We start from the raw sequence: 16,861 nt of genomic DNA, 5'->3' as shown, positions 1-16,861 counted from the left end.
GCTGCGGTGCTGCTATAATGAATAACCAGTATGTTGAATTGGGTCTGGAAACAGACTGACAGCTCTAAGAGGGTTTTTGAGATATGTGAGATGTTCAAGGAGTCATTTGCTGTTTCTACCCTGATTGAATTTCCATGGCTGAGCCGGGTTTGAAACCCAGATCTCCTGAGTTCTAGTCTATTTATTACACCATACTGGCTCCTTTTGGCACTTCACCTCCTGTAAAAAGGATCTCTAGTAATAGGAGAGTGGAACCAATTCATGGGACCTGTTCCTCAATACACTGGAATCCAGACTCCAAACTGAATAGACTAATGGCATGAGTCTGCATGAGAGATGGGGGCAAACTGGGAAACCGGTGGTTTGCAGTTTGTGGTTAACCCCGAACCGCCATGAACCCCTAGAAAAATGAACTGGTTTGTGATTTGTTTTTCCTGTTCATGCCTGTCCTCCCACTTGCTCCTGCTTCCACCATAGGGAATTGCCTCTGAGCATGCGCTCACCTATCCATTGGGTGGTGGACACTTACTCAGAAGCAGAGGCCTGGCTTCCTGGAGCGGGGGATCGCCTGTGAGGATAGCGCCCGTGGCAGTGGCGGTGGCGGGAGCAGGAAGGTGGAGGTGGGGGGGGAAGCAGTGGGAAGGAGGTGGACAGACATTCCCTTTTGCTGAAGCAAACACAACACCAACGGGGCGAGGGGAGTTTGGTGCTTCATTTTGCTTTGGCAAATGGGATCCCCAAACGGCATTGTGAAATGAACTCTGAACCAGCGCAGTTGGTCAGGGTTTGTGGTTCATCTCACACCCATCTCTGGTCTGCACAATATCTTCAAAATAACAGGAACGAGAAATCTTTGGCTTGTGGGTCACATGGAGCCTGAAGGGGATCCCCCCATCCATCCATCCATCCATCCATCCATCCATCCATCCATCCATCCATCCATCCATCCATCCATCCATCCATCCATCCATCCATCCATCCGTCCGTGCGTCCGTGCGTCCGTGCGTCCGTGCGTCCGTGCGTCCGTGCGTGCGTCCGTCCGTCCGTCCGTCCGTCCGTCCGTCCATCAACTAACCTACCCAACCCATCGATCCATCGATCCATCGATCCATCGATCCATCGATCCATCGATCGATCGATCGATCGATCCATCCATCCATCCATCCAGTTCCTCCGCTTTTCTCTCCCATCAGCGATCATTTCAAAGAACATTTCAAGATTTTTCAGCTTCAGGCATCCAGCATTGTACTGAGCTTTCTTTTGCACATAGGAAACCTGTGGGGCAGAACTGAACTGACCAGAGATACTAGACCGGTGCTGTGCTTTGTATGCTTGGAAGGAAAAATACCCAGCAGGGTTAACTCCATCCGTGGTCGTTTTATTATTCACACCTTCCTCCTGGTTCTTATTGCCATCCATTATGGAAAAGTGTTCCAAGGATCCTGGTCCAATTGGAATATGATTGTTAGGCCACAAAATGCCGCCACCCCCACCTCCACCAATTTATGGCCTCTTTCTACACGGATAAAGACGAAACAAAAAATATAAGAAGGCTTTTGATATTTTATTTTTAAGCACCATTTTTTTAAAACTGTGAGGACAGAGATATTCCAACCTTGTTCCTATCATGTGTTCTAGCCTTTTGAGACATCAGGAAAAACGACAAAAAAAAAAAAAGAGTCCATAGAGAAGATACTTGATGCATTTTTCTGGCTACTTCTGTGTTATGTTGCAAATCTTGTTCCTTTTTTAATAAAGCCCCACTGTCCCAACTGGCACAACAGATTTTGCAGTGTGCATTTAGTTGCCTAAATTGTAGCAGCACGTCATTGAATTTCTGCCACACAAGGGGATGGCTACCAGGGTGCAGGATAGAACATTCTTGCGATTTCATCAAGTCTCATCTCCGTTTCCCCCCCCCCCCCACTTGGTGTTTACCACAGGGGCTAGAAACTTTAAAACTAAGGACAACTTGGGCAAAGCGATCCGGCACAGTCTTTCCTATGAGAGGGAGTAGATGTTTGCAAACTATTGAAATCTCCTTGGAGCGGGCAGGTGAGGAAAATCTACACAACACTTTATTAGCTGGTTTCTTCATCCGGCCATCCCTTCCTTATCTTGCAAGACGTTCCATTAATCCAAGCTGAAAAAATGTACTTTTCCTGGACATAACTGAGGACCTGGGGCTACCAGCACTGGTTGCAATGGTGGGGCAGCCCCCACTTCTCTTTTGACCACGGCAGGTTGTACTACAGGTACTATAGCCTCAGCCGAGTGCGACTCGTGGGATGCGTGTGTGTCGTTGTGAGAATGAATGAGGCTGAGGACAGTGTGGCCAATTCCAGGGGAAATAATCTTTCCTCCCAAGTGATGCTCGGTCCAATGAGTATGAAAAGCTCCAGCCTGAAAAAGAAATTATATTAGGTCTAGTTTGCTTATGCTATTTTGGAGGTGATTAGATGAGCACGTCGCTTGTTATTTCGTTTGCTTTTGGTGCAGTTTGATTTGCAGTTTGATTTGCCTGTTTTCCAGCAATCACAAGTATTCTATTGAATGATTTCAAATATTTTACATCACCTTTCTCCTGAGGAAGGACCCAAGGCGGTTTGTACCATGAAAAGACAGTATTTTAAACCTAACGGGGATGAGTACACAAATACAAAAAGGACCACACAAATACTGTACTAAAAAACATAATCAACACCGAAACATATTAAAATCAGTCAGGTACAGCAACCTGCAACCAAATTCCACTCAGGCAGGCAGGCCCTGAGGAAAAGCTTGCCTGAAGAGAAAGATTTTTGCCTGCTTGCAGAAGGACAGCAATGATGCGGCCAAGCTGGCCTCCAGTGGGAGGGAGTCCCAGAGTCTGGGAGCAGCAAGAGAGAAAGCTCTCTCCCACGTCCCCACCAAACACACTTATAAAGGTAGTGGAACTGAGAGAAAGGCCTCTCTTGATGATCTAGACACTCAAGCAGGCTCAGAAAGGGAGATGCAGTCCTTGAGATAGCTTGGGACTAAAAGTTAGCAACAGAAAGGGATCAGTAGCCAATGGAGCTGCTGTAAGAGGGTGGTTATGGGATCCCCATGACCAGCTGCAGTTAACCATCTGATTGCTCCAATTTGAACCTGCTGAAATGTCCTGACATTTTCCATAAGCAGGCCCACGTAGACAGCATTACAGTGGAGCCTCGCTTAGTGACATTAATTCGTTCCACAAAAATCACTGCAGAACGAAAACATCGCTATGCGATATTAAAAAGCCCATAGAAACGCATTGAACCCCCTTCAATGTGTTCCTATGGGCTTAAAACTCACCGTTGAGCGAAGATCCTCCATAGCGCCGCCATTTTCGGTGCCTCTAAAGCGAGGAATCCGTGCCTAAACACAGCGGGCGGCCATGTTTTTTCCCCAGTGGCCATTTTGAAACCGCCGATCAGCTGTGCGAAAATGGGGGCTTTGCGATGATCGCTTCCCTGCGATCATCGCAAAGCAAAAATACCCCATAGAGAACATTGCAAAGCGATCGCTTTTGCGATCGCAAAAACAGCGTCGCTAAGCGATTTGGTCATTAAACGGAGTGATTGCTAAGCGAGGCACCACTGTATAGTCATCTACCTAGGATGTGTCACTGTGAACAGATTAGACTTTCCCAGTAATAGGTACAGCTGGCACACTTATTTTAATTGTGCAAATGCACTCCTGGTCACCACCGAAACCTGGGCATCCAGGCTCCAAGATGAATCCAGGAGCACCCTACAAGCTGCGCACCTGTGTTTAGAGGAGGCGCGCACAGGCTGGATCCCGATTCCTTGATCTGCCTTTCGCTTGACTAGAAGCACCTCTGTCTTGTCTGGATTAAGTTTCAGTTTATTCACTGAAGCCACCCAGTCTATTACTGTCATCAGGCCCCTATCCAGAGCCAGAACAACATCCACAAATTTAGATGGCAAGGAGAGACACAGTTGGGTGACATCCACATACCGGTGACACCAAATCCCCAAATTCTGAACAGTTTCATGTAGATGTTAAATAACATAGGAGACAAATAGAAATCAGAGGGATCCCCACTGTTCAGCACCCAGGGTTCAAGAGTTCTCCACCTTCTGAGTTGTCTCTTCCAGGAAGGAGCAGAGCCACTGTAAAACAGTGCCTCCCAGTCCCATTCCAGAGAGACGGCTCCATAGGATATCATGGCTGATGGTACTGAAAGCCACGGAGACATCCAGTAGAACCAAACGGGACATATTCCCCTTGTCCAGTTTTCAGCATAGGTCATCCACCAAGGTGACCAGAGCAGTTCTCTGTTCTTTAACCTGGCCCGAAGTCAGATAGAAACAGATCTAGATAGCCTGTCTCAGCCAGGAACCCCTGGAGCTGAGAAGCTATGATCTGCTATTCCAATACCTTGCCCAAGAACTGACTATCAGAGAGAGGTCAGTAATTAAACAGTCGTGCCTCACTTAACGATTGCCTCGCTTAACGAGGAAATCGCTTGACAATTAGGTTTTTGCGATCGCAAAAGCGATTGCAAAACGATGGTTTAAATGGGAAAAATCCACTTCATGATGATCGGTTCCCTGCCTCGGGAACCAATTTTTGCATTACCATGATCTAAAAACAGCTGATCGTCAGGTTTCAAAATGGTCACTGGGTGAACAAAATGCCCCCCCCCGTTTTCTAGGACGGATTCCTCGCTTTACAGGCAGTGAAAATGGCCACCCCTATGGAGGATCTTTGCTGGACGGTGAGTTTTCAGCCCATTGGAATGCATTGAAGAGTTTTCAATGCGTTTCAATGGGGTTTTTTATTTCGCTTAACGAGGATTTTGTTCTACAGTGATTTCGCTGGAACGGATTATCCTCGTTAAGCGAGGTACCACTGTACAGTATTGTGGGATCTAAGGAGGTCTTTTTTGACAATGGTCTTACTATTGCCTCTGTTAAGCATGCTGGGATCCTACTCTGTTGCAAGAGGATATTCACCGGCATATTGACTCTGGTGAAGGTGTGGAATGCTGATGTGTAAATACGGGTGGGAGAAGGGGAAAGAGAGGGTTGAGGAATCACCAGGTAGTCCTATCATAGGTAGACTGCTGAACCCCGCGAGCTGTAGGATCAGGTAGTAGAAGAGGACAGAAGGTTCTGTCTAAAGCACAGGCGTGGTAACATCTGGTCATCCACCCAAAGCCACTGGGCCACAAACCACCTGCAGGCCTCTTCTGCTGAACAAGTTGTATAAATGGGGGGGGAGAGAATAAGAGGAGGATCTCCTCTAAAATCTGTACCTGTTGTTCGTAGACTGAGCAGTGTACGACATCCTTGGGAAGAGTCTGGCCAGTAGGAACATTATGATCAAAAACAGTTGCCTTGCAGAACCCAAATTGCTAAAAAAGGAGGAGAAGAACATGTAAAAACAGAATGGAAGTACAAGGAGAAACATACAGTAGTTTATCCACGAAAGCTTTCACGGCCGGGATCTAATGGTTGTTGTGGGTTTTTTTCGGGCTCTTTGGCCGTGTTCTGAAGGTTGTTCTTCCTAACGTTTCGCCAGTCTCTGTGGCCGGCATCTTCAGAGGACAGCACTCTGGGGGTCCTACTGTAATTTGTTCCCAATACTCGTTCTCGTCTTCAGAAACAACCTTCAGAACACAGCCAAAGAGCCCGAAAAACCCACAACAACCATACAGTTGTTTCTTAGCCATGCAATACCAGGCAAAAGGATGTCACTTTTCATTCTTATCCAGACTGATAATGGAAACTGAATGGTGGCTGGTCTACAGCAGGCCCACCTCAGACTCAAATTATCTCCAACCTGAGCCTGAGCAGTTCTAGGATGTATCGGAGAGAACCTGCTTCTGTTTTGTGCGTATATTTGAAGGCCTGCCTGCCTTTGTGTGTCTATGGACCCTCTTATATGCCTGCCTGTCTTTCATCCCTGGTTGCTCCTCAGCCACCAACCACAATGAATAAGTCACCTGCCACCAAACAGATTCGCAAACTGAGAAGTGGCCAAGCTCTGCTGGGACTCCCGATGGGGGCAAAGCTAATTAAGCAAGGAGCATTTTAATGGGTTTATAATGCAGTCTAGAATGGGACAGATAGCTCAGTGGTTTAGGTCTCTGGCTGTGGAGAGAGAGGATGGGAGTTTGATTCCCCTGTTGTGTCTCTCCAGAGAGAAGAGCCAGCTTGGGTGGCCTTGGGCCAGCTGCAACATCCTAGGGCACCTCCAGAAGAAGGGAATGGGAAACTACCTCTGAGTATTCCCTACCTTGAAAACCCTGAAAGTGGTCAACATAATAATTATTATAATGGAGTCTGCAGGAATATACCAAGGCTATATTCTGCGTCCGACACAGAGAGAAAGCAGAGAATGAAAGGGATACGTGGCAAGTGGTCTGGAGTATCTACTCCATTAGAACATACAAGTGGACCATGGGATTTATAATGTAAAAACATCACAAGTCATTCAAGGGCTGACCCTAGCCTATGTTCCTCCTCATCCAGGGGTTGCTCCATTGGCAGCCACTATTTCCAAAATCCTCAGCCATTCTGAGAACCATATGGGTTGGAAGATTCTAGGACATGTAGTCCCCCAAAAGTAACTTTCCTAAGTTCCGGCATCAGGAGAGGACCTTGGAATCCTCAAGCAGGCTGTCTTGGAAACTTTGCTACAAAAAAGGTGGGTGGTGTGAAATCAGTAGGATTAAAAACCTATTCACTCCACCCTCCGCACATTCCATCTGCTTCTGCTTAATTAAAGGCCTGGTTTACCTGCTTTGCAGAAGCAGTTGCCTGCCTCGTTTTTTGTCCCTGAACAATTTTGCATCAATTTTTTTAACGGAATCATCCCTACTATCTATTATTTATGTCTGTATTTACTTATCTATATTATTTGCACTTACTGAATGCTCGCCTGTCAACGGTTTGCAGTCTTGTGCGAGGTCCTGAGCCTCTTGGGCTGAGCAGTTAGAGAGAACTATAGCAAACTCCACATGGGTAGCTGGAGGCAAAACCTGGGAAGACATGAATTAAAATTTTATTCTTGTCTGTGAGGAAACTATAAAATAGAGGAGTCAGAAGCAGATCTTGGAAAGCTTCTTTCTGAAAGAACAGTGGAACCTCCCATATCCACGATATCCACTGACCCCCTTCTGCATCGACTGAAAATATTAAAAGTATTAAAAGAAAAATCCTAGAAATATGGCCATAGGAGGGAGCCAGAGACTGTGCTTTGTATAGCATTTGCTAGGGAAATGTATTTCCGTGATGTCATTACCAGAACTGGGCACTAGAGGGAGCCAAAGACCACACTATTTATAGTCTTTGTTGTTAAAATAGTGTTTGCTATAATCCACATTGTCCAGTATCCGCGAGGGGGGGCGGCAGTTTAGAACTGATCCCCCATGGATATGGGGGTCCTACTGTAATTTGTTCCCATTACTCATTATCATCTTCAGAACCAACTCATTGTTGGAACTTATTACAGTGTCATAAAAATGTCATTATCTATTTCTTTAAAAAAAAAAAACCTTTGCAACTTAGGACTGAGAAAAGAATGACATAACACCTGAAAAATGCCTCCCACAATACCCTTTAAAATGGACAGTCCTTGCTTGAATACTTACTGAGATCTGCCCACGTGAGATCTCCAGGAGCTGGTAGTGGATGCTGTTATTTTCGGCGTTGAAATGGGCAAGGGCCGTGTTAACTGCGCTCACCACATTGGCGTTATTCAAAGGCAACAGCAGGGGACAGTCAGGGCAAAGTCTTACGAGGTCTTCAGCTGAGTCTAAGGAAAACAAAGACAGGCATGCTTTGTTCTTGGTTTTTCAATGGGTAGCGCTGATGTGCAGCCAATCCTGAGCATTTACAACAGCTAATCTGATGTTTGTACATGGCCACTGGTCCCGTCACCTCCTGGCAAATAGAAGGGGAAGATATGGAGGCAGTGACAGATTTTACTTTCTTGGGCTCCATGATCACCACAAATGGTGACAGCAGCCATGAAATTAAAAGACGCCTGCTTCTTGGGAGGAAAGCGATGACAAACCTTGACAGCATCTTAAAAAACAGAGACATCACCTTGCCGACAAAAGTCCGCATAGTCAAAGCTATGGTTTTTCCAGTGGCGATGTATGGAAGTGAGAGCTGGACCATAAAGAAAGCTGACCGCTGAAGAATTGATGCTTTTGAACTGTGGTGCTGGAAGAGACTCTTGAGAGTCCCCTGGACTGCAAGGAGAACAAACCTATCCGTTCTGAAGGAAATCAACCCTGAGTGCTCACTGGAAGGACAGATCCTGAAGCTGAGGCTCCAATACTTTGGCCATCTCATGAGAAGAGAAGACTCCCCGGAAAAGACCCTGATGTTGGGGAAGTGTGAAGGCAAGAGGAGAAGGGGACGACCGAGGATGAGATGGTTGGACGGTGTCATCGAAGCAACCAGCATGACTTTGATCCAACTCCAGGAGGCAGTGGAAGACAGGAGGGCCTGGCATGCTCTGGTCCATGGGGTCACGAAGAGTCGGACACAACTTAATGACTAAACAACAACAACAAAATCTGATGTTTATAGGTGGCTACATCCTTTGCAGTGGTGGTGGTGGTGGGGAAAGGAGAGAACTATTTATTTGTTCCCTGTCTTTTCAGAGAGGCATACTTAGAACTGTTCCATTGATAGCCATCTAAGCTTCCTGCGATGTGCTGATCTTAATAGGAGCTCCCATCAAGACAATATGTTTCCTGTCTCCCAATGTAAAGGCATGCGAGGGACTCCCCGCCACCCCCAGGAGTCCCCGCACTTTTTAAATTCCTCCTTGGTTTGTTCTGTAGATCTTGTGCCACTTTCTTTCCCAGTCTGAAAATTTCTTTTTTGTCTGTCTGTCTGTCTGTTTTGAAAGGACCATCGGGTCTGCATTCAAAAAGGTGGGCAAGTTTAGCATTATAGCACTTCCCAATATGCAAGCAGAGTTCACATGGACAAAATAAAATAAAATATCCCAAGACAGATAGGAGTAAAGGAGCCAAGCAGCAGAGTAAGAATACTGTTCCTGATGGGACATTCCCTATAAGTTCCTTTAAGTTTCTTGTCAGGCAGAGATCTTAATAGGAATAAAATGTTGGTACCGAGCTCATAGTTTGTGCCTCGGTATGCAAAGAGAGACCTACGGCTGACCTTCCGCTCAGTGTACAAATCACTCATCACACTGCTTTGGTTACCTGTTGGTTCAGCGAAAAGGGAGTGATTTAGCAAGAGAGGTGCCTCAGGAGCTGAAGTCTGGATACATATCTTGGTGAATTCCATGCTTTCGTGATAAAAAAGGGGGGCATAATGGGGAGGTACAAATGCCCCATCTGAAAGAGCCTGCAGTTACAGAGCTGGGAAATGACAGTGAATTCTTAAGTGCCCCACATGGCTAAGAGCTTGCTGAGCTTATAAAAGGTCATCTAAAGTTGTGCTGAACCCAGACCTCTTCCAATGTATAGATATTGAAGACCATTTTGGATTATCCTTGCCAGTGTTGGTGCAGTGGTTAAACTACTGAACTGTGGCCAAATCTCGGCTCACGACTCAGGGTTCAATCCCAGGTAGCCGGCTCAAGGTTCACTCAGCCTTCCATCCTTCCAAGGTTGGTCAATTGAGTACCCAGTTTGCTGGGGGAGCAAATGTGTAGCCTGCATAATTAACTTGTAAACCGCCCGAGAGTGCTTTAAGCTCTCTTGGGAAGTCTATTTGCATCTTAGTGTGTTTTATTTGCATCTTAGTGTGTTTTAATTTAGTACAGTATGCCAATAAAGGTTTCTGTCTGTCTGCCACTATTGGGAAATATATAAGTACCATGCCTTGCTTTGCTTTTTGCTGTGCCAGCATTGTGGCCGGAAGAAGTTTAGATCTGAAGTAATTTTGATCCTTCTTGGCCCCTATTTTTACCACTTTGTTCGGCTCTTCTGCCAGAAGATCGCAGCCACCAAAACAGTTCCGGAAGAAGGTTCTATTTGTAAAACGGGCATTTGTGCCAACAGAAGATCCTTGTTCCTGATACTACGCCCTCACAGGGGACGCCTTTGAGTTGAGAATACAGGGTTACTTTTCAAAAGCAACTGGATGCACTGCTTGCTGCTTGTTTTTCTGATAACTTTCATTCCTTTGCTTGAATCAAGCAACAACCTAGGATTGGCAAGGAAAAGGCACAACTACTGGAATAGGAATGAATGAATGAATGAATGAATGAATGAATGAATGAATGAATGAATGAATGAATGAATGAAAAGGCACAACACTGGAATAGGGATGAATGAATGAATGAATGAAAAGGCACAACACTGGAATAGGAATGAATGAATGAATGAATGAATGAATGAATGAATGAATGAATGAATGAATGAATGAATGAATGATAAAATAAGGGCTAACTCCTTTCCAGAAAATGGAAAATGTTCCTAGCAAATAAAGATTGGCAAGGTATGTGCTTTTTGTTGGTTGAATGTCTACCTGACTGGGTACCTGAAGCTACTAAAATTGATTACCTGGAGTTGAGTGGCAGTGAACATTGAGCACTTTGAATTCTCCCTCGTGCTTGAGCAGTTTGACATTGCAGTCTCCTTCAACCGCCTAAGAGTTCAGAAGAAGAGAATTAGTGGGAACAAGGGTAGTTCCAAAGCAATACCTACAAAATACATAGATAGGTAGCAAGACCCCACTTGTGCATATTTAGTTCACCATGCACAAGCGCTTTTGCTTACATTTTACCTCTGAGTCCACAGGTTCACACAACGACACTTAGGTTTCTGGGAAATATTTAGGCTTTGGAGTTTCTGTGACTGAACTAGGTGGGACTGTTAGTGTGCTGTTAGTTGTAAAGGTGTCTCCCAAGGGGTATGGAACATCTGCTGTAGCAGAAGCTTGCCTGACCCTGCCTTTTTGCAAATGAGTCTGCTTTTGTTTTATGATTGGTCGCCAGCAGATACACATGGACTTCATTTGCATGCCTGAAGGAACTGAGAGGAAAATGTTTTTGTGTGTAGCCTAAACCTTTGTTTTGTTTTATTGTGTTACTTCCAGTCATTTTAGAACAGGGGTGTGCAAAGTGCATGCAGCCCCACAAAGATCGAGGAGTCCTGGGTATAATTGTTTCATGATTTACCCCCCCCCATCACCTTGCCCCACTCTTAAAATAAGAAAGGGGGAGTTCGGCCACTAGAGGGCGTGAGGTTCCCTCCCTGCCCCAATGTAGCTTGACTATGGAAGTCTTGGCCCAATTGAGCGACACTTCCATGAATCTGCCTTTTTCCTAGTTCCTTAGCAACTCTTCTTTCTACTACATATCTCAAAGGTTAGGAACTATTCCTACATCAGAGAATCACAAAAAAATCCCCAGTGATGCCTTGTTGAAATACGTTCTAGTGTTCAAAATAGTTCTGACAGAAATACAATCTAAAACGAGTTAATTTTAATACCATGAATTAGCCTAAAAGAATGAATTGGATTCTCAGACAATGAATTATGTTTGCCGAGTTAAAGACATGTTTTAAAACTAAAATCTTGTATTTGTCAGGTGTTTGGTGTGCCTAAATTTGGAGAAGAGGAGAGTTCCTGATTTTTTTAAATTTTGATTTAGGTAATACAGAAATTATTTCATTATTTAAATAAATAAATATTTCATTTTCTGTACTTTTTTTAAAAAAATAACAAGAATAATAAAAAAGATAAGCTTTCTGGCTATTCTAGGCAAACCTTTCCTATTTTGGCCACCATCTCTGGAAGTGAAGCCTTCGGGGAATATTCAGAACTAACTAGCAAGCTAACCCTGTGAGGTAGTTTTATCTTTTTACTTAATTTTAGGACGAACCAACAAGCTGTGGCTCTTCTGTCTCCCAGTTTAGCTGACAAACTACTCTGTGTAATTGGTATGTCAGGCTGGGAGAATCCAGTACAAGCCCAGAATCTCTTATTCCTCACTGAAGTCTTCTTTCACTGCTAAAGGGAGTGGATAGAAAGATGCACAGAGAAGCCTAATTTTGAGATGGGAACCCGAAGAAAGAGAGGAATAATATAAAATCACAGATACTTAGAGGAGAGGAGTCCCAAGTGCCCGAAGGAAGGAAGGAAGGAAGGAAGAAGGGAGGGAGAGAGGGAAGGATGGAAGGAAGGAAGGAAGGAAGGAAGGAAGGAAGGAGGGAGGGAGAGAAGGAAGGAAGGAAGGAAGGAAGGAAGGAAGGAAGGAAGGAGGGAAGGAAGGAAGGAAGGAAGGAAGGAAGGAAGGAAGGAAGGAAGGAAGGAAGGAAGGAAGGAAGGAAGGAAGGAAGGAAGGAAGGAAGGAGAGAGGGAGGGAGGGAGTGAAGGAAGGAAGGAGAGAAGAAAGGAAGGAAGGAAGGAGGGAGGTAGGGAGAGGGGGGGAAGGAAGGAAGGAAGGAAGGAAGGAGGGAGGGAGGGAGAGAGGGAAGGATGGAAGGAAGAAAGGAAGGAAGGAAGGAAGGAGGGAGGGAGAGAAGGAAGGAAGGAAGGAAGGAAGGAAGGAAGGAAGGAAGGAAGGAAGGAAGGAGGGAGGGAGGGAGGGAGGGAAGGAAGGAAGGAAGGAAGGAAGGAAGAAGGGAGGGAGGGAGTGAAGGAAGGAAGGAAGAAAAGAAGGAAGGAGGGAGGGAGAGAGAGAAGGAAGGAGGGAGGAAGGGAAGGAGGGAGGGAGAGAAGGAAGGAAGGAAGGAGGGAGGGAGAGAGGGAAGGAAGGAAGGAAGGAAGGAAGGAAGGAGGGAAGGAGGGAGGGAGGGAAGGAAGGAAGGAAGGAAGGAAGAAGGGAGGGAGTGAGGGAGTGAAGGAAGGAAGGAAGAAAGGAAGGAAGGAGGGAGGGAGGGAGAGAGGGAAGGATGGAAGGAAGAAAGGAAGGAAGGAAGGAAGGAGGGAGGGAGAGAAGGAAGGAAGGAAGGAAGGAGGGAGGGAGGGAGGGAGGGAAGGAAGGAAGGAAGGAAGGAAGGAAGGAAGAAGGGAGGGAGGGAGGGAGTGAAGGAAGGAAGGAAGGAAGAAAAGAAGGAAGGAGGGAGGGAGGGAGGGAGAGAGGGAAGGAAGGAGGGAGGAAGGGAAGGAGGGAGGGAGAGAAGGAAGGAAGGAAGGAAGGAAGGAAGGAAGAAGGGAGGGAGGGAGGGAGTGAAGGATGGAAGGAAGAAAGGAAGGAAGGAAGGAGGGAGGGAGGGAGAGAAGGAAGGAAGGAAGAAAAGAAGGAAGGAAGGAGGGAGGGAGGGAGGGAAGGAACGAAGGAAGGAAGAAGGGAAGGAGGGAGGGAGGGAAGGAAGGAAGGAAGAAAAGAAGGAGGGAGGGAGAGAGGGAAGGAAGGAAGGAAGGAAGGGAAGGAGGGAGGGAGGGAGGGAGGGAAGGAAGGAAGGAAGGAAGGAAGGAAAGAAGGAAGGAAGGAGGGAGGAAGGGAAGGAGGGAGGGAGAGAAGGAAGGAAGGAAGGAAGGAAGGAAGGAAGGAAGGAGGGAGGGAGGGAGGGAAGGAACGAAGGAAGGAAGAAGGGAAGGAGGGAGGGAGGGAAGGAAGGAAGGAAGAAAAGAAGGAGGGAGGGAGAGAGGGAAGGAAGGAAGGAAGGAAGGGAAGGAGGGAGGGAGGGAGGGAGGGAAGGAAGGAAGGAAGGAAGGAAGGAAAGAAGGAAGGAAGGAAAGAAGGAAGGAAGGAGAGAACCTTAGGTTCTGTAATTGCACCTAACAAAATGAAGCTGGAATGAGGAAGGGAGTCAAAATAGGACGGTATGAGTTTAGCACTGTGCCAAAGCATTCTACTCATATCTGGACCTCAACCACCAGCAGATAAAATCAGGCAACCAATAGCATTGTGTAACTGAATAGATGAAGCTTGGCCAAGTAAAGAAGAGTGTTAAAGCAGAAGGTTTGCAAAGAAATCAAAATAAGGTACGCTCCCAGATTCTCCTTGGAAGGCATCTGGAGAGAAGGCTGGCGGGGTGGGCGGGTTTGCTATGGCAAGGGGGCGTTACTGAATAAATTGATGAAAGAGGAACATCCTGTTTATTGTGTGAAGAAATCTGAATGGACCGATGGCACCAGTGGTGTGTGAAAAGCAAAATGGATTTGTCCTAATAGTGCAGCATTTCAACCCTAAACCCACCTTGATTTTAAAATGGCATTGTGATGGCTGGAATATATGAGGAGCCATCCGTCTGGACACACACAAGTGCCCTTGCTGAGGCAAACCCATTGTATGGATCATTGGCTGCTGATGTGTAAACCATCTGGCTGATTTCTGAAGGGTAATTTGGTGCCTGCTATTTGCAGAATTGGGAGGGAGGTCCCTTTTAAATGGACAGTAAATCTTCCCATTCAGAATAGTCAGCAAGCAGTGTTGTGTGGCCTGGCTTTACTCCCCCAGGATCTGTTTTGGACCACTGCAGAAGAGGTCTGCACATTTCTGGGGTCTATAAAAAACAGGACGCCTCCCCCATGTGACCCATGGGCTGTATGAGATCTTACACTGTCCTACAAGATTGCCTCAAAATGCAAATACTCACATGTTCATGCCGAGCTCGTACTGAACAGTTGGCAGCTGGCACTGGGCTCAAGACATGGCATCTGGTCTCTAGTAAGTCCATCTCTAGGAAGTAAATCTCTCCATGTGGCCTCTGGAAAGAGCAGAGAAGAAAAAGAGAGAGAATCATTAGAACATTAGAATCACTCTAGCCGCCTAGAGTGGACGAGTAGTCCAGATTGGCGGGGTATAAATCAAATAAACAAACAGACAAACAAACAAACAAACAAATTCCCTCCCTCCACATTTGCTGATTTTCCTTGCACAATGACATTTGGTCTTAGCCAAAGCTTTGAAGTAGCTTTGTACTTTGTTATTACCCAATAACTAAATGCAAATTACTTGTAATGCATTTTATTTTTAGAAGGGACACCTGAAACAAGGGATAATATCCACTCTTGAGATGTAACTATTGTCAGTTTTTCTCAGTCACAGTTACAGGGAGACAAATCTCAAAACACTGTACAAATGTGTTTTGAGATTTGTCTCCCTATCTGGAGACCCAGGGGAGCAGTGTTGACAACCCTACCTGCAAAAGACAGAGCTATCTAGAAGTTTGGTGTGGAGGAATAGATGGAAAAATTCTTACCCCTGTGTCTGCTTTTTGAGGTGGCTGCTTCACTCTAACGAGAGAGCCAGGCCTCTGATTAAAAGGGATCTCGGACAGATGCATCAAGGTTGGATTGCAATAAGTGACTAAATAGACATTACAAGACCAAAGCTTAAAATTTGAAAATTTCCCCCCTTTTTTTGGATTGCAACAAGTTCTGGAGTGCAACAAGAATCCCTTAGAGATCCTGAAAGCTGTGCTGCCAAGAATAAGCAACTCACCAAATATTGAGGTATCCCAATTATCCTGAGATGGGGTCCTACGCATCACTTACCCGGGGTATCATCTTGGCCTTTTCAATTCTGTTCAAGACATATTTATATCCATGGACCGTATGTGTGTTGATGTGGTTCACTGCAATCTCTGCTGCATGTTCGACCTCGGGGAGATCGCATGGAAGAAGCTGTGGTCGAAGGGGAATAAATGGCGGCGAAACGGCCGTGCATCCTAAAATCTGACCCAGGAGTACCAGAGCTATCAGCGACCTCATGGCTGAGTGTGCGGAAGATTCAGAAGACCCGCTCTGCTGAAGGGATGGAAGGAAGGAAAGAAAGAAAGCTGGAAGGAGCTCAAGCCGGGATCTCATTTATAGACAATCCAAGAACCCACCGCCCTTTTGCGTACATGACAGCTTGCAATCTTTGTCCGGGGTCTTGAAAGGGACTGCAAACAAGCGAAAAAGAAAAGTAAACACCCAGGGGACCTTGAGTCAAAGTTTTATTAGATAAGAGAGAAATTGCTAAATAGGCTAAAACATAGATGGCAAGAAGAGCGGAAGGCACAAATCCTTGCTCTTTAGTCCTAGTCCTGCCTAAACTGAGCACAGAGTTCTACTGCTCGATGCTACACTAAAAAGGAAATAGGGGAAATGATGACCAGCTAATTGCAAGGGATCAAGCTGATTCTGATGGATGGAGCACCTTCAGCCATTCTCAACTTCTTCGTCTTCTTCTTTTAACCATAAATGCAACATAAAAGAAATATAGGCCGAATCAAGATTGAATAAGTCTCATAATGAACCTTATAAGGTGCTAGGTGAAGAATTGTTTCCAGTCTGTGCCCCCCTTCAAATGGGCCAGGGGTCCTCAGGGAACCATGTGGCCCTCAATGAGAATGGCTGGATACAGGGCCGGTGCCAGGCTTTTCTGCGCCCAAGGCAAAACTAATTACTCGCGCCCCTCTCAGGTCAGTTCTGTGACCCTCTGAGGTCAGTTTTGTGCCCCTCTCAGGTCTGCGCTCTAGGCGGTCACCTAGTGGTAGCTCCAGCCCTGGCTGGATAGACCACTCAGAAGTGACCTACTGCTACATTCAGAGGACACTCTTTGGCCATGTCACTTGGCCAAGAGCACACCGGCTAGTTCTTCTGCGGAGGGGAGTGGGGAATCGAACTTCCAACCTCTACCTAACTTAGGGTATGATCAGATGGTGAGAAAGGATTGCGTCTGATCACACCAGAAAGGTCAGCTTTGCTGAGACTAGCCCTGTTAAAGCAGCAACCCTTCCCTCTGCTTGGGAATTTACTTATTTATTTAATTTATTTTATTTATACCCCGCCTATCTGGCCCACCGGACCGATTCCAAGATGGAATTGCTCCATCTCGGTCCCCTGAACTCATCGTTCTGTGGTTGGACCAAAAGGATCCAGCTTCAGCATCATTGGGGTGGAGCTGGATTGATATTGCCTGTACAACAGACGATGGCTAGAAAACCCGCTCGCACCGG

General features: G+C 46.0%; 1 protein-coding gene across 1 annotated transcript; it reads right to left on the bottom strand.

Annotated features, from left to right (window-relative positions):
• Positions 1–1,919: 1,919 nt before the first annotated feature.
• On the bottom strand, positions 1,920–16,269 carry AHSG (alpha 2-HS glycoprotein). The gene is made up of 7 exons (XM_020810566.3): positions 15,414–16,269; positions 14,513–14,623; positions 10,529–10,613; positions 7,628–7,791; positions 6,905–7,015; positions 5,288–5,386; positions 1,920–2,403 (listed from the first exon to the last, which is right to left on the bottom strand). The coding sequence occupies exons 1-7, from the start codon at positions 15,723–15,725 to the stop codon at positions 2,134–2,136; spliced, it is 1,152 nt and encodes a 383-aa protein (XP_020666225.3). The 5' UTR covers positions 15,726–16,269; the 3' UTR covers positions 1,920–2,133.
• Positions 16,270–16,861: the final 592 nt, after the last annotated feature.

This window comes from Pogona vitticeps, chromosome 3 (genome assembly GCF_051106095.1).
Source record: "Pogona vitticeps strain Pit_001003342236 chromosome 3, PviZW2.1, whole genome shotgun sequence".
Taxonomy (NCBI): domain Eukaryota; kingdom Metazoa; phylum Chordata; class Lepidosauria; order Squamata; family Agamidae; genus Pogona; species Pogona vitticeps.
The sequence above is the reverse complement of the archived record's forward strand: the minus strand, read 5'-3'. Positions and strand labels throughout refer to the sequence as shown.

Excerpts from the sequence above, each read along its gene's own strand:
- AHSG (XM_020810566.3), bottom strand. The coding sequence starts at position 15,725 with ATGAGATCCCGGCTTGAGCTCCTTCCAGCTTTCTTTCTTTCCTTCCTT. Across the intron at positions 14,624-15,413 it reads AGGCCAAGATGATACCCCGG|AGGCCACATGGAGAGATTTA; the intron begins GTAAGTGATGCG and ends TGCTCTTTCCAG. Across the intron at positions 7,016-7,627 it reads TCTCACGTGGGCAGATCTCA|GTTTTGCCTCCAGCTACCCA; the intron begins GTAAGTATTCAA and ends ATGTCTTCCCAG.